Source organism: Numida meleagris, chromosome 5, assembly GCF_002078875.1.
Source record: "Numida meleagris isolate 19003 breed g44 Domestic line chromosome 5, NumMel1.0, whole genome shotgun sequence".
Lineage (NCBI taxonomy): Eukaryota > Metazoa > Chordata > Aves > Galliformes > Numididae > Numida > Numida meleagris.
In genome coordinates, this window is record NC_034413.1 from 35,822,613 (window position 1) to 35,843,963 (window position 21,351).

Genomic DNA, 21,351 nt, shown 5'->3' on the forward strand with positions numbered 1-21,351 from the left:
ACTCTTCCCAGGACTACATGCAGAATGTTCATGGGAAAGAAATTGACTTGCTGAGAACCACTGTGAAAGTTCCTGGAAAGAGGCCGCCTCGAGCTACGTCAGCTTGTGCACCCATCTCCAGTCCCAAAACAAATGGCCTCTCCAAGGATATGAGCAGTTTACATATTTCACCAAATTCAGGTAAGAGAGTACAATGCCAGCCAAACAACAGAAGGGCTGCTTTTCCAAGTGTGTTTAGGCAGTTGTCGTTTATCACTGGGATGGGGATGAGATTAATTATTATTAATCTCAGTAACCACTACCATGCAGCTTTTTAAGCCTTCTCTTACTACTGGTCTGACCTCTACAAATGATTTTAAATTTCTGAGTAACCTTCAACGTCCGTCTTTTAAATTGGTTACATTATACTTGCCAAAAGCCTACGTAATTTCTCCAGAGCTAACTTTTGTGAAGAACTGATGTGACCTTGCTACTGACTCGTTAAGTATAATACTGTGGAAAAACAGGAGAGAGGTCATTTGAAAGGGCAGTTGTGGATTCTTGGTGGCACCACGCCACTGGTTTCCACCATTAGAAGGAAAGTTTTGGACTTTCCAGCAGCAAGATTCTTCAGCAGGAGGCCAGTTCGTTTTGTTTATGGAAGGAGTTTATAGCTCTTTGTGAGCTCTAAACAAAGAATTTTATTGTTCGCTGAAATACTTGTCCATACAGCTAAATGGATTTTAAAAATTACTTTGAGAAAAACCGTTTAAGACGGTTTATCTTACAAAGCGTACAGCTTATGCAAAGCACATAACGGCATAGCATTGGTGTAGAAGTTTTGTCAGCATGTTTGGGATGACATCCATAAAGAGCTGAGTGCCTTTTCCAGTTATGACTAACGTAGGCATCTCTAGCACAGTCTAACAAAGCCATCCAAACAGACTTCTATCTCTGCAGACTACACACTGCGTAGGTAGAATGAGCAACTGTAGGAAGGAACTTGGCAGGTTGCTGTTCAAGAGTCTTCTCTTCATTAGTAATGGTTATTTATGCTTAAGGCCAAGGTGTGATCCTCTGCCTTTTTACAGGGCAAATTACCCTATTTTAGGGGAAGAGTAAGAAGGATTTCCCTTCCAACTTCAGATGCTACTCTTTGAGATTAATGTTTAAATAAAAAATAATGATAATAAAAAACCTTTCAGCTTTAGTGTGGTGCCACAGAGCAGACATCCCTGAAGATAAACAACAGTTCTTGCATTGCATGTTTTATTAGTTCTGCTGGGGACCTGATGTGTCTGAAGGCATGATTTCATCAGAGTCTTTTTCAAGTTGTGACCTATGCCTTGAGAGGTGTGGAGCTGGCATTGCCATTGGTAGAGTTCCTAAGACAAAGTTATTCATGTTTGGTTCAGTTTTTACATTTTGCTTTCTAATCTTGATGACTGAAAGCGGGGGATGTTTTTCAGCAAATCCCGTTATTTAGGGAAGAGAAGTGCTGGACTGAGTCAATATATCAGCAAAAAGATGTTTGCTTTTAAGGCATTTGAATGGTTTGAAACAGGCAGAAATTATTTGATTCCTCCAGAGAAGTAAGTTTCAGAAAATATATGTGGGAGTACGTAGTAGTAGATGTTTATAGCATAGTATTTACATATTAAAGTTTTAAACTAATTACTGCTTTCCAAGCATATGAAAGAGTATAGCCAGGGAAAGGAGAACCCAATCTCTTTATCATTACTCACTTGAATACCTTCACTTCCCCTCTCGTGCAGCTGGGAGGCTATGCTGATCTTCAGCCTTAAGCAAGGACCTGACCTGCTTATCTTTGCATGTCTTTCTTCCCATAGACAAAGCAAACATCGAGGTATTGATGATGCTTCCAATGAACTGTAGGGGTGGAATAACTGTTTGCATGCATCTTTATGACTTATTGGGGGGAGCAGTACGGGCCGGATGATGGGTTCCTACCTTGCTGCCTGCCACTTTGTGCCCACTTTGGGTGTCAGAGGGTATGGAGATGGCTAAGGTTATGGTGAGACAGAAGGGTTGGTTCTGGTCTGTCTGGTGGTTGCATTTCTGTGCAGAGTAATCAGCATCGAGAGAGGAGCTTTATTAAGAAAGGCGAGTAATGTTTTCCAAGCTGTACTGAAATCAGTCAACAGCTGGTGGATCCAAGCAGTGATTATTGGAAGTATTACAGCAGATCAGGAGTATACCTAGCAGCAGCTCAGCTGTGTGTCAGTCCTTATGTCATTCTCAATACTCTCGTATTCAGGTAAGATTGAAGAGAGAGCTGCATTGCATGCAGTGATTTTAAAATATATTGGGAGTGTTAGTATTGTAAAAAGACAAAGTCACAAGCTGTGCCTGGCTTGGCAGTCTGAACCTTCATGTTCTCACGTGCACTGACAGTGCTTTTTATGCAGAGGGGTCATGGCTTCTGTTCAGTGGGTTGCCCGAAGGTACGGCTCAGCTCCCGGTGTGCCAGGAGGAGTCCTGGCATCCGCACTCACCTGTCATGCAGCTAAAAATATTTGCAAATTATCCCTTGTTCTGTCTGTCATGCTGTCTCAGAGCGTTTTCTTTGTTGTTAGTACTGGCAAAATGTTGTCTTCATTGTGAATGATATTTTTAAATTGATCACAGGAAATTGTCTGTTACATTTTTGTTGTTGACAAGCTTATGTACACAGGTCTGCTGTGCCAAGGAGACTTGGACCAAGCCCAGAAAAAATCAACATTTGCTCTTTTTATTTGCGAACACACTATGTTCTCACTGCATCACACTGCACCTCACCCCTGGAACACTGACACTTTGTATTCTTCTGTGCTTTTGACAGTGCAGACTTGGTATCTGGAAATATTCTCCGTGCTTAGCAGTGAGTTGTTTGATATGGTCAGGATCTTCCTTCTGCTGTTATGAAATTGTGTACAGGTTAGTGAAAAAGGAACACCAGTACTCAGTTACAATGTCCAAGGTCGCTCCTGGAAATCAAGTTCTTGGCACGTATGTGGTGATAAGCGCAGGTCCACTAGAAGCATTTCTCTCATGAAATTCCCCAGTGTTTCAGCCCAGCGAGGACCTTTTCCAGGGTGCTTCCCAGCAGTGCTGTGTGACTGGAGCCTGGCTGTGCTGTTTGAACCTTGTTGCTACTTGTGAGTGGTAGAACTTCAGCTGAAAACCAAGTGTGAAGTAACACGAGAAGTTTTCAGTACTGTGCTTTTGAGTCTTGGGTTGACCACTGTATGCAAGAATTCATACAAGACGAATAGTGGATGGAATCAAGCCAATTAGGGAGATGTTACCATGAATTCAAAACACAGAACTTAGTGCTGCTTTGTGGCGCCTCTCTGAACAAGATTGTTTTTGTGGTTTAAATACTATTTGATAAACATTAGCTTATAACAGCCACCTCAGTGACAGCGGCCTGATCTGTGAGTGTGTTTACATCCCCGAACATCTGGAAGCAGCTCGCTCTGGGAGGCAGTCAACAACAAAAGCCAGGTTGCAACCCTTCCTGCAAGTTTCCATTTCAGAGGTGGAAGGGAAATAAATGCCTGTTACGAGGATATATGAAGGAGAAGCCAAGATGGCTGTTCTCTGCTCCGTTTCTACACTGGCACAAGGGCTGTGAAAAACTCTTTCCATTGTGTGTGTGCATGGTAGGGCAGTAACCGAAGGGAGAGGGAAGCAGGAGTGAGAGAATGCAGCATGTGTTGTGCTGGCTGTTATAAAACAGGTGAGTATAAAGTAAGGCTGTTCCTGCTGCTGCAAAGCCAAGCAGCTGACTCACGAAAAGGTGTGTTTACTCTATCCGGGCATTTTGCCATGAAGCTTTAAAAGCAAAAGCTGCTCTCTGGGCTTTCTTGTTTTCTGTGTTTGGGCTCTTATAGCTGAGATTCTGTGTGCTCCTAGGTCAGTACAGAGGGATGGGGACTGTGCCAGGTTTGCTATATGTAAGTTTGAAATAGCAAATATTGAACTGGGCCTTTATGAAAGGTGCCTGTCTCCGTTAACTTGGTAGAAATCTGTGAGCTGGGAAAAAGAAAGTTTGTTTCCTTTAATATGTGTTTCTAAATATATTTTGCTTTTAAATCAAAGTTGTTGTATGCTGCTTAAGTAACTTCAGTATAAATTTAATTTAAATTTACATGGTGCTGAACATCATTCTATGGGTGTATCTCTCTTGAGGCACTTTAGAAGGGGATAACTTGTGGACTTGCTCAGTTCCAGATGTATCCAGCAGTTGGCAGTTCATCACAGCAGTGTTACAGCCAGCACCCTATAGTTCAGCGTCTGGGCAATTCCCTGTGCCACTCCTCCGTGGTCACGCCCTTCCCCTGCTCTGTGTATGTCCCTCCCATGGATGCTGTCCTTCCCCAACCGATCCTGCATGGGCTTCCCACAGGCTGCAGCTCTCCAAGCACAGCTCCATCCCACAGGGCAGCCCTTCATCCCCTAAGCCTGGTGTACCCAAAGCCTGATCCACAGCAAGAGCCACTGGTGTAGAAAGTTCACAAATAAATAGCAGATTGTGTAGACATAAATTGTTTCCTGATTAACAGTTCGTTTAAATAATTTTGTGCTATTAAATTTACTTACAGTAGTGAGTATACAGTATTTTCAGCATCCTAAAATGTGCTGCATAGCCATCATTCAAAATGTTAGAGGTTGTTAACTGTTAACTATGTGTAGCATTTCAGATGTGCCAAAAGAAACACATGTTCACATTTTTATAAATGGGGGAATTTCCACTTGTTATTAATTGTGTTAATCCATCACATCAGTACAGTGGTCATTAAGAAACCTTATTTTACACCAAAGTGCTTGGAATCAGGCTGAGTTGTAGTGGACTCCCTTCCAGATTTTTCATATAAAAAGTAGATTGCTGGTGCTTTGTACTGATTTTGTAGTATGAGCTTAACTTGAAATGTTTTCTGTGCTTTAACTTCAGCATGAGTTTTACAGTTCTAGCACAGCTCACAAACACAAGTTCACGGCTTACTTTTGGCATTAATCATCCAAGTCCATTTTCCATTTGGTTGGCTTTGCTGTTAGTTCAGTGATATACAGCTGTAGTGAATGGAAGGAGAAATTGTCACTTTCCATGTTCTGATGGGGAAAAAAGCCAGATTTTAAGTGTGTTGGAGATTTCTCTCTTTTCCCACTAGAGGGTGATCCATCAAGGTCATCTTGTCCAGTTTGTTCATGCCAGGGTTTGTGCTTTCTAGAAGCAGAGACAAACTTGCGCTTCCAGTTATGACTTTTCCATCATATCAGGAAAAAGGAAGTGGGGAAAATTTTGGTAATTAAGTATTTGATAAAAACTCTACCTTTGTTAAATCTTGGAAAAACTGATTTGCTTGGATTTTCAGGGCAGTAGAGAAGGAAGGAGACAACAAGCTGTCTTACGATGAGTGGGTGGTGTCCGTCTCCTGGTGATGACCTGGATAAACAGCAGAAATGTGTTGCAAACCTTCGTGCGGATGCCAGACAAGATGCAGGCATTGCTCAGGCCAGGCCTGCTCCACTCTGGTTGCTTTAATGCCTGCGCTGCACTGTATCTGGAATAAAAATCACAACCCTGTCTTGACCATCCGATGCAATCTCGGCGAGTTTTGATGGTTAGCACGTTGTAATGCTAACCAGTTGGATGTTAAGACCTTTGCAAAATTGCTCATTCTTTTTCCTCCAGTGATTTTAAAATATTAAAGCCATCAGGAGGGTTGAAGCTGATTTACCAAAAGAGAAAAAAAATTCACAAATGTGTTTTGAGTATTGAACTGCCGTTGACATCTAAAGTCCCAACCATGCTGTTTTCCTCCACACTCGAGCAATCAGGACATCCAGCAAACCCATAAAAAACCAAACTAATAGCATGAATATTCAGTGACCTAGAATACTAATTATTGTCATGAATATTAATGCGATCGGACTTGCTTTTTCCTCTTCTCTTTCTCTCTGGCTCTTTTTTTTTTTTTTTTTTTCCACTCAGCCGGCTCTAAAGATGGGCCATAATGAGAGCATTTAGGAGAGAGAGCGCTCTCCGCCGTGACAGGGACCGGGGTAATAAGGAGAGCTTGATTAACGCCGCGCACTTGGGGGAGAGATGAGAAGATTCACGTGGGCCTGTTGTGGGGGAGGCAATGAGGCACCGGCGGCTGTGTTGCTGCTCCCTCAGATTAATGAGGCCTAAGAGTGCATTAGGAACAGTGACAAAGGTTTGATCTAATGGGCTCAGTCATTTTTCCTTTGAGTGACAGACGCACAGAAGTAATTGGCTGTGCAGAATGGCAGCTCATTGGCAGTACTTAAGGATACATTATCCCCGTTGTGTGGCCCGCAGAGGCTGTTTATCAAAACTGCTCACACTGCAGACATGCATTCACTTAGCTGCTGTTACAGCGGCAAGAGCTATATGGAAAAAAAAGAGTAATATCACGTATCTATTGTCTCGTTTCCGAAAATAAAGTTTCTTTGTTCCAATTTTGTAAGGCTCCAGAAGATACTTGAGTACTTCCAGTCTTCCCTCCATCTCGAGAGGGCTCTGTGTGCGGCTCTCAGGATGAGGGCTGGGTCTTCGGCCCTGCGGGAAGGTTCCAGGATTGCTTGGGTTAATCATACTCAGCTTCCAGGTAGATCTGTTGGCAGGTGAGGTCCCCATGCACTTTCCAATTCTGTTATTATTAACTTCCGCAGATAGTCAGAGATATTGGGAACACGTAGTGTCTCTGCCTCAGGCCCCGTGCATGGTTTGCTTTACGTGTGAGCAGCATAATACCCCAGAATTGGCTGGTTTTCTGTTATTTTTGCAAAGTCAAATTCGCAGTCATTAACAGGATTCACAAGCAAATAACAGGAACACAGAATAAACCATTTATCAATGTAAAATGGTCACCTCCGAGTCTTAAAGCTGCAGCCTTTTAGCAAGCGAGTAACCTCAAGCTGGACCCCAGAAAGTGACACATCTTATTTATGACTTCTATTTGTTGAAAGTACTGAAAAAAAATATTGTTGTGCCTGCTGGGAAGGGGAAACTTCCTACCTACAAGACTAGGCTGGCATCTTGAGCAGGAGCATTTTGTGAAGATCTTGGGTTTAACTTCTTTTAGAAGAGATGTCTCCTCAGATGACTTAATTTTCCCCCATGCTTGCTGCATTGGCCTGGCATGCTCTGAGAATAATAGCTTTTCTCGTTATACTCCCAGCACCGTTCCCCTCACTGCCAGGATGTTTCTTGGCATCGCCTTGTTTGTTCATTAGTAGTGACCCTTCTTGGTTTGCGTGCTAGTAAATCAAGCCTGGTTCTCAGAGGCTGCCCTACCAGGCTGCGGGATGGAAGGTCTTCCTGCATTAATAGCTGCTTATCTTTGAGGAACTCACACAGAAAATAAACACTTCTGAAAAATGTTAACAATGAGTGAAACCCACAAGCAAGTCATTTGCTGTCAGCGTATTGAAGGTTTCAATACTGAAACCAGGGAATGTGTTTTGGAAAGATACCATCATCTCACTCTTTTCTCATTCACCGTGTGGGTAACCTCAAGTTATTTTAGATCCCCAGCAAGCCCAACACAGAAAAGATGTGCTGTTTGGACACTGCAGTCAGATGGAAGCAGAATCTATAGCAATACTTGAGCAGTCTATCCAGCATTAATAACCTTACTCAAGAACATGATTGGAGAAGTATGATCTGTTTGGCACTTATCCCTCTGCTGCTGTCCTGGAAAAGACTGCCTCTTACCTGCCCATCCATGCTGTTTGACTCGATCGGAAGAGAAGGAACTGCTGGGAGAGTAAAGGAGTAGTTTAACCGTTTTTCAATGCTGGCCCAGGGAAGAAGGATGTATATTTAAAAGATGGGTACAGGCACCTGAGATAGCAAGCTGAGGGAACCCAAAAGAGCCATTCCCAAATATTCCTCAGTAAAAGCAGTTGCTCCAGCATTCATATTTGTTGGAAAGCAAAAAGCAACGAAGGCCAAAGTGTCACCGCTTGTAGTTTAAGCTACTTCTTGTGAAAGTTTTGTTCACTGGAAAGATTTCTGCACAGCTGTGGCAATTAATTTGTAAACTTAACACAGAATTGAAGAAAGGGGTAAGGGAATACTTTCAATATTTCTGCAGCTAGCAAAATGGCCTCTTTCACTTTTCTTTTTTACCCTAATGCCTGAACAAACTTCAGGGAGCACTGTTGGGTCTGGTTTTTTAACAGGCGGCCAACAGCCAGTCTAATCTACTTGTAGTGCCTGTTATGAATTAGAGGGCATTTCAAGAATATGCGGTGTACTTGCAACATAAATTGACCCAACGTGATTTGAAACAATTAACCCTCTGATATCAAGAGTCAGGATTTCCTGACCCACAACTCTAATGTATTTTTCATTAGTTCTAACAGCTGGTGAACAGAGCCCTCTGGCCTTAAGAGGTTTATTTCTTTTTTGGAAGAGAAGCTCATAGTGAACATGAAGAGCATAACACAAATAAAACATGGTCACAGTGAAAGCATGGCAATAGCATAGTTCATCCGGTTCAGTCTTTTTCTGCTTCTGTGCGGCCATTTTCTGCAGGTCTCATGTGCTGCTGCTTCAAGAAAAAAATACAGTTCTGCTTCACATCTCCTGTGGTGTCTGCTCATCTCATAAATTCAAAAGCATATTAGTTGCATATCTGAAGCAAACTTCTTGCAACTGAGCAGTTTGGTGCGAATTCACAAATGTGTATGCAGCAACTAATGGAGGTTACCTACGTGTATTTAAGACTCTTTTATCTCAGTTGTTGTTGTACATTTGTAATTAGTGGGCAGCATAGCTGGTGAAGGCTCAAAGTGATGTGTCCATTAAAATACCTACTGCCCAGTGATGATTCATTGTATTATTTTTGTTATATGGAAATGTACCAAGAGGAATTGCTAAAATGCTGTCTGCTGTCCTGTTCCATTACAAGAAGAATGTGACAAAAGCCCAGAATGCTTTGTTGTTCTTCTTGAGTGGATTACTGAAAATGTTTATCCTGAAAACGTCCCCTCCTGTGAAGACAGGCTGAGGGAGCTGGGCTTGTTCAGCCTGGAAAAGAGAAGGCTCCAGGGAGACCTCGCTGCAGCCTTCCATTACTTGGGGGGAGCTTACAAGCAGGAAGGGGACTGACTTTACATTGGCACATAGTGATAGGACAAGGGGTAATGGGTTTAAACAAAAGGAGGAGAAATTCATGTTAGATGTTAGGAAGAAATTCTATACTCAGAGGGCAGTGAAGCCCTGGCACTGCTGACCAGAGCTGTGGGTGCCCCATCCCTGGAGGTGTTCAGGGCTGGGCTGGATGGGGCCCTGGTGGGGGCAGCCCTGTCTACAGCAGGGGCTTGGAACTAGATGATCTTTAAAGTCGCCTCTAACCCAAGCCATTCTAAGATTACATGATTCTATGATAAGAAGAGCTGAAGTCATTCCTTCTGTGCACAGGAAATCAAGATATGTTCGGCCCTCTGTGTATGTTTCCAGCAGCCTTTTAATATTTGTGCGCGTATGCATTCATTTGCTGAATTCCTCTTATGTTGAGTCCATTGTTTTTCTTGCTGTTTGTGGCTATTTGCACTGAATAGATGGATTAAAATTTTTTTTTTTGTATAGGCACCCTCGCTTTTCTCAAAGGCTCTTCTATTGCCGAAACCTGGAAATTACCATGAATCTTAATTTGGATGGTTTTTGTAGAGCTTAATTGTTTGAATATTTTGTGAGCATGATCATAACAGGGTATTTTATAATAGCAGAAAATACAGTTTTAATAAAGCTGTCTAGAGCTAGAAAGAGGAACTCTTCCTTTGATGCTCCTTTGGCAGATGAAAACATTTTTGTTCAATAGGAGACCAGCATCTTTTTTTTGCTCATTTGAGACCAGTTCTGGCAACATACTGATATTCATTCAAATATAAATGCCATATTCACTTTGAAATGCAAATTGTTTAAAGAAAAATAGCATATGGTAGAGGTAAGTACCTTTTCAAATCAGCTCCTACACTTTAGGGATGTGAGTACAGCTAAAATTATTCTTTGGAAAGAATCTGGAGCCTTTGACACATTGAAGCTTGAACTAATCAAGGCTTCCCAGTAAGCATATACACATATCCATATCAAGGAAACAGTGCTGAGAATACATGGATTAGCATAGTAATTTAACTGCCCCCTGCTAATCAACTTAAGCGACCAGCTGATGCATATATGATGTATTTGAAGAGGCACTCTTTCAGAACTCCAGAGTGGGCCAAGTAGCTGACCGTAGATTTCACTGTAATGTTGAGTTATGTATTTGTATCTATCTGCCTACATAAAGATAGGTATTAATGGATTGACAGATGTGTGTGTATACGTGTACAGCTGGGGTAGACAGCAGATGCAGAATGCATAGTTACTTCTAAGAGCTTAATTGAAAGGCTTCATATACCTACCTCAATGTACAGGGTTTGCTTTTCAGCAAGTGTTGTTGGCTTCCTATTGTTATCTGTCTGGCTTGTCTGCTATAAGACTGAGATGATTTCTACTGGTTTGCATTGAGGAGGTTAGGACTGGGGTTTTCATGTTTACATAGTGGAAAAACCATAGGACTCTTTGGTAGAAGCCTTGTGCAGGAAGTGTGGAAGAGCAGCAGGTGGCTTCCAGTTTTACTGTGATGACACTGCTGCAGTGGGATGCATGTCTTGAGCTTGCTGCAAGATTGCAGTTCTTAAGTAGAGTTGTAACTAAGAAGTTTGTGCTAGAGCGTGTCCATTTTTTCTATTCCAGAGTGGGTTGTACTGTGTGTTCTGTAGGTCAGCCCTTCTGCTGTCTACCTGTAGGTCCTGACTTGCATGCTCTGATGCACTGAGAAAATGTTACAGTGTCTGAAAAAAAAGGGGAATTTAACCTTGAATTGATGGCATTGCAAAGGGGTGAACTGGTAGCAGGGTTATCAGACTGGCAGCAGAAAGAGCTGAGTTGGGTTGTATTGTGGATCAGTAAAGTATAAAAAATGGGACTTGGCAGCTATTTGTTGCTAACAGCCCATAGCTTTCACAAATACAAAGTGGAGAGAGGATTCCTATTTGGTTTGCACTTCCTCAACAGATGAATGTCATAACCTGGGCTGCAGAGCTTCAGAAGACAGCATTAAGCTGACAGCAACGCCTGTGGTGCTGACATGATGATGTCAAAGTCTAGATGTTATGCCAGGTGTCCTATTAAAATTTTGGATTTGCATCCTGGTCAGAAAGTGACTGGACACCTCTGTTAAAAATAGTAATAATAAATTGTGAACTGGACGAAAGCTGTCAACATACAAACATGGGTCTCAGCAATTCAGCCACCCAGCGTAGAATAATGGGGACATGTCAGGCAGAGATGTCCGGTAATTGTTTTCCATTTTCCCATGATACCTAGGAAACACTTAATCTCAGCTTTCACATACCAGTTTTCTCCTTCGTGATCTTTGTTGCAAAGATTCTCTTGCAGGAATTCATCAAATGTAGTTTCCCGTTTTACACGGCACGCAATGAAAGATAGCTACAGGCTGGAAGCGTGTTCTTGTGGCTTTACTCTTCTGTCGGGCACGGTGGATGCCTTTTTTCAGGCTCTTGATGGGAGGAGGAGGACTGTGCGTGTTTCCCAATAGGAAACCTAATTGTTTGTGAAAAGTATGTTGCTTCCAAAGCCATTTACTGGTGATATTCTTAAGGTGCTGCAGCAGAAATAAAGCAAAGCAAAGAGTTTGGATTAATCTGTCATATAATTGTCACCTGTAAGAAAAGAGAGAATACAGTCATTTTCAGAGCTCTGGAAGTGCTGCTTGAAAGGGGGCTCTGAAGGTATCTCTGCCATCCTCCTGCTTGGAGCAGGGCTGTGACCAGTGCTGGCTGAGTTCAGCTGTGCCAGGTCAGCACTGACCTCCTGCTCACCAGACTAAACCAGCACTCAGAAACCCTGTGTTACTAGAACTTGGACCATCTTGGTAATTCTTTGCTGGATCTTTTCTCATTCCCCAGCAAGCGTAGGACTTTGTGTCAAACCACATGGTGTTTGTGTTGGCCAGAATCCCAAGATCCTGGCATCTGTTTGGGCCCAGGCTCTGTCATTCACGTCAGCCACTCCCTTCATCAAAATATGTTCATGTTCATAGGTTTTCTGGGCTGTGAAAAATGGAGGAAAATTCTGCTGGTGAGCATCAGCAGTATCACTGAAATTCATTTGGTAGGAGGTATGTCTTAGAAGAGAACTGAAAATATGAAATGTTAGCTTGTGTTTTCATTTAGTATTGTATCTTTAAGATACTCAACCATAATTTCAAGCCTCAATTTCTGCCTCCACTGTAGGCTTGGTTTCCTTGCTAAACTTTTTTTTTTTGGACAACGTCTTTAGAAGGTGCTAAAACACTAGCTGATGCAAATTGCTTTCAGCTGATGAGTCCAGCACACAATGTCTTGAAGGGGACTGGCTGGTGACAGGAATTTTATCAACAGTTTGGAAGGTGCTACTCTGATCGTGGAGTTCTTGTGGACAAAGGAGTTGCCCGGGGAAGGTGATTAGAGAGGAAATATGTGCCAGTGGCTAAAGCCCTGCCTTGGGACTGCCCAATGCAGCTCTAAAGTGCACCTTAGACTTTGTGTAATTGAGCAAATCTATTCCGTTTCTCTGTATGTTTCATATCTACAAAGTAGAGATTGTCAAATAGAAGTTCATGAGACTGAGTAAGTACGTTCAACATCAGACGGACAGATACTGCAAGAGATGGATCCGTGTTAAGAACTAAAGATGAGATTTAGTCTTGGGAAAAGAAGGGAGAAAAAGGGACAATTATGCCAACTCTAATAAACACAAAGTAGTTCACTGAGCTCTGCTGTCTTCCTAAAGGCTGCTCTGGGAAAAGACATAATGATAGAACTGGGAGTCAAGAGATCTGGGTTTTATTTTCATGTCTGCCACAATCTTCCTTTGTGGCCCAGGGTCATTTAACCTCTGAAAAATGGGGGAAATGATAGGAGATAATTAACAACCTCACAGGAGCATTGAAAATTAATTCATTAATTTTTCTGAACTCATCAGTAGAAGGTACAATGGAAATCTAAAGTGTTATCATATCTTATAAAATTACATCTGTTTCTTTCCCTTTGCATATGCTTTTAAAAAGTATTCTTAAAGCCCTGTAAGACCTGTGGGTTGCCTTTCAAGAGCAGTCTCTGAAAGTCAGCAGTGCCTGCTGCCCTTAGGAAGAGCCTGCCATGAAGAATGAAACCAGCACTGTAAAATATTTGTATTTGTATAATGTGCAAGTCCTGTGCCAGGAATGGAGCAAAATATGTTCAGAAATAGAAACTCTGGAGCAGACTCTTTAGGCTCATCTCAAGTTGCGGACATAATTATTTTAAGTTTTATTTGGAGTTAGATTATTTTAAGCACCCCGGGTTGGCTGTTTGTCTCATCTTGGTTGCTGGTGTCAGCAGTGGTCTTCAAGGATGTGTTTTTTTTGTGCTCAGTTTGTCTTTTGTGTTATACCTGTAACAGTGGAGAACCTGCACAAAATGTGCCTGGTAGCAGGGTTGTCAAGGCTTGTGCTGTCCAGAACGCGAATGAACAGAATGAGCTGAAATATGGCAAATTCAGGGTATTTTGTCGGAAGCTCCTAGGGAGACTGGAGTGGGCTGCTGAAATCCGTGGTCTTCAGAGTTTCAGACAGGGCTGTGTTGCTTTTTCTGTTGGTCAAGTTCTTTCTTTTTCTGCTCTATTAAGATCTTCATGCCATCCGTCTTCATGTCAATCAATTTTATCTTCTCTATTGACACAATTTGTTTTCCATTTATGTCTAGGGAACGTGACTACTAGCACATCTGTGTCTCAGATGGCAAGTGGGATCAGTCTAGTCTCCTTCAACAGCCGTCCGGACGGTATGCATCAGCGCTCTTACTCGGTCTCCAGTGCAGATCAGTGGAGTGAGGCAACAGTCATTGCAAACTCTGGCATTAGCAGTGGTAAGAAACTTGGAGCTGGGGGGGTGACCTGCTTTGGGGTGAAGAAGGAATTTGGTGTTTTGTGGTTAAAGTGAAAATACAACCAGATGTTATTCACCCAGATATTGCTGGAAGCCAAACTTCCAGCATCCAAGAGAAAAAGGAGACATCGCATGAAAGAACAGGTTAATACAATACGTTTTCAGTGGGAAGAACTAATGTATGACACTACTGCTTAATTTTAATTTCAGGCACATAATGTAGATTGTTCACTTTGTATTCTTATTTTCATATTCTGTGTGGCAGGTGTTAGCAGTAAATTATCCTGCAGACCTATTCAGTGGCATGCCCTTTCTTCATTGTGGCCTTGCTTTGAAGGATGCACGCCGCTGGCATACCTGTTTGTTTTTTTCTCTGTTTAACAGTGCTAAAAGGAGGAGACTGTTTAACTGTGCTAAAAGGTGCAAATGCTATTCCAGATGGTGTTTTGCATTGATGGTATCAGTGAGAAGGGTTGTTGCTTTTAAAGGATGTGTAAGATAGTAGGAAAACATTGTATGGGGGAAAATCGAGGCACAGCGCTGCTTCTGCAGCTAGCCTGCTGCTGGCACAGATCTGGGCACTTCGGAGCAGCCATGGAACTCACTGGGGATGTCTGGAGGACTCTGTCATAGTGAGCTGCAGGTCAGGTTGGTACTGGGGAAACACATGGGTCTGAAGCATGCAGGTTGTGCCAGGCAACTAGGGAAACCATGGGAAGCTCCTGAAGCAGAAGGCAGCAAGCGAAAGGGAGATGTGTGTGAAAGGGAGCTCTGCACAGAAATAATATGAGATCATGGATAATATGAAAAAGTATGTGCATAAGAGAGAAGAAAGGGAGGACTGTTTCTGATGGCTGTTCCAAAAACAGTGAGAATGGCAGGAGTGTGAAAACTATTTTGTGTGTCCCATATGTGTCTGTACGCTATGTAAGGTTTGAGTCTCTGGGGTTTTCAAGCAGCTGTGGATAGATTTTCAGTGCTGCCTTATGGGGAGGGAGAGTTTAAATCAGTCACCTCAGTGCTGGCTGGCATTCATGCTCAAGTTTATGGTTGATTAAGCACATAGAATCATAGAATCACAAAGGTTGGAAAAGACCCCCAAGATCACCCAGTCCAACCATCCACCTGTCACCTCTAAACCATGTCCCTCAACACAACATCTAGATGTTCCTTGAATATCTCCAGGGTTGGTGTCTCCACCACCTCCCTGGGCAGCCCGTTCCAGCGCCTGACCACATTCATTTCTGCAGCTCTGAACTTGTGGGCAGCACTTTCAGCAGTGTGGTATTTGCATAAGAACGATACAGATTTTGATCAAGAATTTTCTAAAGCAGGTGGAATGGTGAAGTTCGTCAGCACCGTTCTGTGTAGACCCAGCATACCTGCTTCTTTGGGACCTGGTTAGTCTCTCAGGATAGTCAGCATTCTCCTCCTCCTGCTTGTTTTCCTTCCAGCAAGGATAGTATTTTTGTTCACCCATTGCATTGCTAATGTAGTCATTCCTTTAGACTAAACTAGCTTCACTGTTAAGGCTGCATGCTCTTCTCTCTTCTGAGCTGCTCTATTATTTTCATCTACCCCAATTCTACTTTGCTTTTAAAAGGTTATACCAGAGCTTCAGCTTTTCAGTGCCCTTCTTTTGCACTGTAGCTCTTCAAAGGAAGGTTGGAGAACATTGTGTGTTCTCGCTGGAATGAAGGCAAGTGAAAGTCAAGGCATAGCCAGTGCCTGGTCCCTGCAACTGCCAGACCTGCAGACAGGTGAGCAGGTGCCGTCCCCTTAGCAGATGTGAAAACCAAGGTTGCAGTGGAAGAGCATCTTCAAATGCGGAACTCAATGAGTTCCTAAAAGTGGCATGTAATTAATGTACTGCAAAGTAGAAATAGAATGTAACTTTCTGCTGCTGCTTCTTCACTTTGTGCTGCTGTTTCCATGTTGGAGGGATTTGCTGGAGTTTCGGTGGCTCCTGGTTCTGTACTGCAGCTAGTTCTAAATTACTGGCCAAGGGAGCCTTCCCTCCTACACAGCCTCCGTACTCCTTTTTCTGACTTGACTCTCATATGTGATTACTTCTGGATCAGAAGAGGTGACAGCTAGAATTATCTACGAAATATTTATTAAAAAGCTGAAGTTGACTAGTGGGTAGTTCTGGATCAGCCTGACTTAATTTCTCCCAGAGATTCTACTTTTTTGAAACAATAAAAAGTTGCTTTAATATATGAGGGAAATTGAGATAATGGCTATTTTTAGCCAACTTAATGTCAGCATAAACAGAGATATTGTAATAAAATAGCTACAAAACATCAAGAAAATTCCTTTCCATCAGTGTATCATCTTTTGGTAAGCTCATAGAAGTGTCCTTTATGCTGGCAAGTTGACGCATGAAAAACCCTTTTTAATTTCAGGGTTTTTTTCTCCATTAAAAGATTTTGAATTTCAGCCATAAAAAGATAATACTGTGAAAGCAGCAGGTACGGAGAGAAGCTAAGCATCTTTTGGAATTCAAATGCCAATGTACTGGAGAATATGTCTGCTTATTGTCAAACGGTTTTATTGTAGACAAAATAACATATTGGGATTCAATTTTTCTCCGCACCTTTTTTTCACATTAAATTAATACTTTGTGTGGCTCTGGAGAACTTTTCAAAGTCTTCCAAAGCAGACCTTTGGTTTCCTGGGGCTTCTGCCTTTCAAGCAGCTGTGAACATCTCCTAATTAGATAAATTACTTTGTAGTGGGCAGAGCCACAAAACAGGAGGTGCTGGATAAATTAAAGGGGAAAAATAGAAAAATCCATTCTCTGAAATGGAATGCCCCACTGCTTTATGACTATTACTGTTGTAAGGTTTTACATTTAAGTACCTGAGGTTTAAAATTAAATGTCTAATATAATTTGGTGCTGGTAACATGAAGCTTGTGACTGCCCTCAGAGAAAATCCAGACAGCTTAGTTCAGTGTTTCAAATTGCTGTCTGCCAGATAGTGAGTGTGCCCACGAGGCTGGCTCACTATTTAGCTAAATGCCGCACGCTGTTCCATGTGATTTTAAATTCACTAACATATTTGTCTTAAAACTCAGAAATTTAAAGAGTCTGCTCCAGAAATACATGAAAAATTAACGCTTTTTACATTTTTTCTTACTCTTGTAAGTACTTGACAGAAGTAATTTTAGCAGCAAGCCAGAATAAAAACTGGGGGCAGTAAATCCCTGTCCAGGAACCCCTTGTGTGGATTCTTTATGGACCCAGAATTGATCTACATGTCAGATCCTGATGTAGTTTAAACTGTTTATCACCCTAATGGCGGCAGAGAGACTGTGAACATCAACTATAATCCTCCGTGAAAGAAATTGGTGTTTGCAGTCAGTGAAGGAGCAGTTTAGCGGTATTGATAGATTTAGAACAATTACTGCCGCTGTGACTATTGGCTGAGAGGTTCTCCTGGATCGGGTCGGAAGGAAGCCTGTGGGGCTGGTTGTTTCCTTATTTTTGGTAAATCTTGATGGATAACGCTGTGATGCATCTCAAACTTGAGCAGAAAACAGCTTTCCAATGGAGAGCAGACCTAACAATTAATATTAACTAGCGGTGTCGCTGCCATTAATGAAAGATGGTGCTGGCTGTCGTGCAGCCCTTATGGTTTGTTCATCGTTTTAAGGGCTTGAGAGGTACTCTCAAACTTAGCAGCAGTGGAAGAAACTGCAGCCAGCTGTATGAGGTTGCAAAAATCCACTTTGGGAGTCTTAACCCCCAGGAAATGGAGGGCGCTATTTCCTACCCAACGATGAAGAAGCAGCACATCCGTTTTTTCCTTTTCTGTAAATGTTGGAGTTTTTGCTTTGGCTTCTAAGACTGTGTCCTGAGCATGCCAAAGGGAAGCATTTCTTTCGTTAGTCACAATATTAAGCGTTTCTGAAACAGTGCTTCAAACAGTAGTTTGTGTGGGATGGGGATTTCTTTATTCTTGATTTCCAAACTGTCCTTTGAATTCTGGCTTGTTAGAAAATTCCACAGATATAAAATAAATCAAATATCTGTTTAAATATCATCCACTTAGGTTTTATCACTGTACGATTGCTTCTACAGGCCATTTGATCTCTGCTGTAATTTATATAAATTGTAATACCTGGTGTCTTTTCAGTTTCTAACGGTTTGATTTTAGGGTTTATTAATGTGAAATTGAGTTTTCACTGTGCCGTGGGGTACAAGAGGTCATTGGGGTGTTTATATTAATGCAGACCTTACAACTTACCTTACTTTTCTGATCATAAGCGCTCGGAATGATTAAATGGTGGAGTCTTGTGCTGTACATTGTCATAACACTTTCATCTCAGAAATGAAGCAGAAAGCATGTTTGAGAGGGGTTTGAATTCAGTAGGCAGTTCTTGACAAGGATAAATTATGTAATTTCAAATAGATTTATGGAATTTCAGAATTGTGATAAGTGTATATAAATGGTTTAGGCTGGAAAAGCTTTTTCTTCCTTTTTAAAGGAGGAAGTAGTTAACTGAGAAGCGAATACGAAGTTACATTCTCGTTTTTCTAGCTGCTCTTGTATTTCCTGCAGTTGCCAATATGTAAACTCCTTTTCTTAGACTGTAAGAATCTCAGGTGAATAGGGGAGCTGACGGCAGCTCTCCCCACCCCAAATATTGCCGTTCTCACAGAGGTTCCCACCAGTTTCACAGAATGTAGGCTCTTACTTTGTACTCTCTGGATATTTATTTGTTGCCCGAATGTTGGGGAATATTTATTCTGTCATACAGATGAAGAACACAGTGACAAAACCTCTGCAGTCCCCTACTCATGCAGTAGGGTTCAGGCATCACTGACTTACTTTCTGCTCTGAGGCTGCCTTTTACCACAGGATCCAGTCTAGTGTTGGGGTTGTAGTGCCATGGGTTTGGAACCATCAATGAGACATTGCCATTGGATCCCACTGGGGCTCACACCCAGCGAGGAATGTATGACCGCCAGAGGATTTAAAAGAATGAAATATGTGAGGGCAGACCTTCAGTTGCTGTATCTGTGCTGAAGGGAGAGAGATGGTGCTTATGTACTTGGGGTCAATGGCAATGAGCTGCCACCTGCAAAAAACTAAAATCTCCATGCAGCTCAGCTTAAGCCTAAGAAGGTCTTTGGGAACATGGGCATTCCTGCCAGCTTTTCTGGTTTTCAGCTAAATGTTTCTGTATTTGCTGAGTTCTGCTGTTTAAATACTGAGTGATATGGATTTTTACTGTTCTGCCATTCTCCAGAAACCCATCTGCTTTTCCTGGTTAAGATCCTCTTCTTTCTGACCTTCCCCTGCCCCTGTTTAAAACATAAAGAATTGTTGCATTAGCAATTACATCCCATGCTTGGTTCCAAAATGGCAAGGAATGTGAGTTTTCATCTTAGGATAATTTGACATTGACAACCTCAAACCTCATGCTCATCTTTATCTTGTTCACAGCCCCAAGAGCCAAATGTCTGTCAATAAATTGTTTATGTGACTAATTTAACTTCGTGAGTGGAGCTATAAAGCTTTGCTTTCTCTGACATTCACTTACGGATGCTTAGATGTGTATTGTGCAGTTTAGCTCAGAATTTAAGCTGAAACAGGACTGTGGATGTCATGTTCCTTCTAATAGGAAAAATAGATTAATCTGACTTGATTGTCTAGCTTTGTTCAATGAATCAGTGCTTTGCTGCCTCTGGGTAGGGTTGATTGTCACACCTTCTCCCTTTGTCCCCAGTCATTCCCCATCCAAGAGAAAACAAAAACAACTTAAACCAAAGCAGTTCTTTTTATTCTGGAGCATAAACTATAGCCTGACAGGACTGTGAGAATAGGGAGATTGTGAGAATAGGAAGGTTGTTTCTGACCTTCCAGGTGCAGGGTTAGTGTGTCGCAGTACGCTGTCTCCAGAAATCAGTACTTCCAAAGCAGGGAAAGTGGATCCCTTTCATTGATAGCAGTGGAAACATGGGGCACTTCTGACTTCAGTTTGGTTTAGTATCTGTCTCCGCAGATGTCTCCTTGACTAACAGCAGCTGCAGGCTGGCTCTCCGGAGCGCAGATGTTTGACAGACACAGCACTCAAAAATCTGTAAAATATATTCTGTTCTCAGCGTCGGTATCTGTCCAAGTGGAAGGGTTAATACTGCAGATGAGCACACCCTTATACGCAGTGAGTTGTTCACCAGGAAAGCAATCCTGTAATCTCTTTTGTATAAAGAGAGTTCAGCCTTCCAAAGACTTTTTTGTTTGTTTCTTGTTTAGCGTTGCTTTAATCTTAAATGTTTGTAGTTTTGGAATGAATTTTGCTGTGATCTTTTTTGGTAGGTGAGTCACCAGATGGTCTGAGATAGACCATCAGCTGTGATTATTTTTCCCTGTGTCTCAAAAATAAGTGTGACCTGTGGTGTTAGAGTGCTGTAATAGTGGCAGAGGCATCAATGTGTTGCCTAAATTCAGAAGGAGGACTCATCTTTTGGCTCTGGCTATTTGGGCTGCATTTGATTTGAGGATACCTGTATTCATTCTGGAGAGATGTAACTTGATAAACTGTAATTGTGAGGAAGTAAGTGCATGAGCCTGATCATGAGTTTTTACACTTTTAAAAATAAAAACTTGTTTGGAAAGAGTAACTGAAGTTCAGAGAAAGACATTCTCAAGTCAGCCTGTGGAAAAGATAGAGAACTACAGGAGCAAATTGTAACACTTGATAATCACTTCAGATTCAAATAACATGGCTTAAAAGTTTCATAAACCAGCCTTTTAAGAACCTTTTAACTAAGACTTACGCAGGGAAGCAAATAAACTTCCCAGATGAGAACGTTTTTATTTTTCTTAGCCTTTTTGTTTTATCTAAATTTTAATAATCTACATTTATGTAATAACAGTAGTGGAAGTTTTAAGCTTAGATAAAATTTAGGAATGTTTAAAATACGAAGTTGGGAAGGTTAAAAGTTACGTGTAGTTACCATTGAAGTAATTCCAAATTTCAGATTTTTTTTTGTCCATACTTTTGAAGTCCAAACAGATGCTTGTAGTAATTACACTTCTCATTTAATGTATGTTCAGAGGCATGCTGCTTTGTTTTCCCCATTTCTGGGTGAAGTGTGTGCAAGAAACTCACATGATGCTTTTATTTCTTCTCAGGCTTAATGAAGTTTCTGTTCCAATTAACATGAGTGCTTGCCTCATCAAGCATGTCTGTTTGCAGTCTCGGTTTCTTTCCAGTCCAGATCACAGAGTGTTGGATACGGGGATGTTGTGTATACTTTACCTATGGAATCCAACACTTCAAAGCCTCTTCACAGCATAGGCAGTTCAAGGAGTGAAAGAAGCCTCTGTGTTAAACCTGATCTGCATCT

At 41.8% G+C, this 21,351-nt stretch overlaps 1 protein-coding gene across 6 annotated transcripts in view; it reads left to right on the forward strand.

Moving 5' to 3' along the window:
• AGAP1 (ArfGAP with GTPase domain, ankyrin repeat and PH domain 1) overlaps window positions 1–21,351 on the forward strand; it is a 334,310-nt gene that overhangs the window by 213,003 nt on the left and 99,956 nt on the right. For 4 of the 6 annotated variants that reach the window (XM_021400245.1, XM_021400244.1, XM_021400242.1 and 1 more), the window contains 2 exons: window positions 12–180; window positions 13,810–13,971. In XM_021400245.1, coding sequence (XP_021255920.1) covers window positions 12–180; window positions 13,810–13,971 — 331 coding nt within the window. The remainder of the gene's footprint in view (window positions 1–11; window positions 181–13,809; window positions 13,972–21,351) is intronic. The other 2 variants (XM_021400246.1, XM_021400243.1) reach the window with 1 other exon arrangement.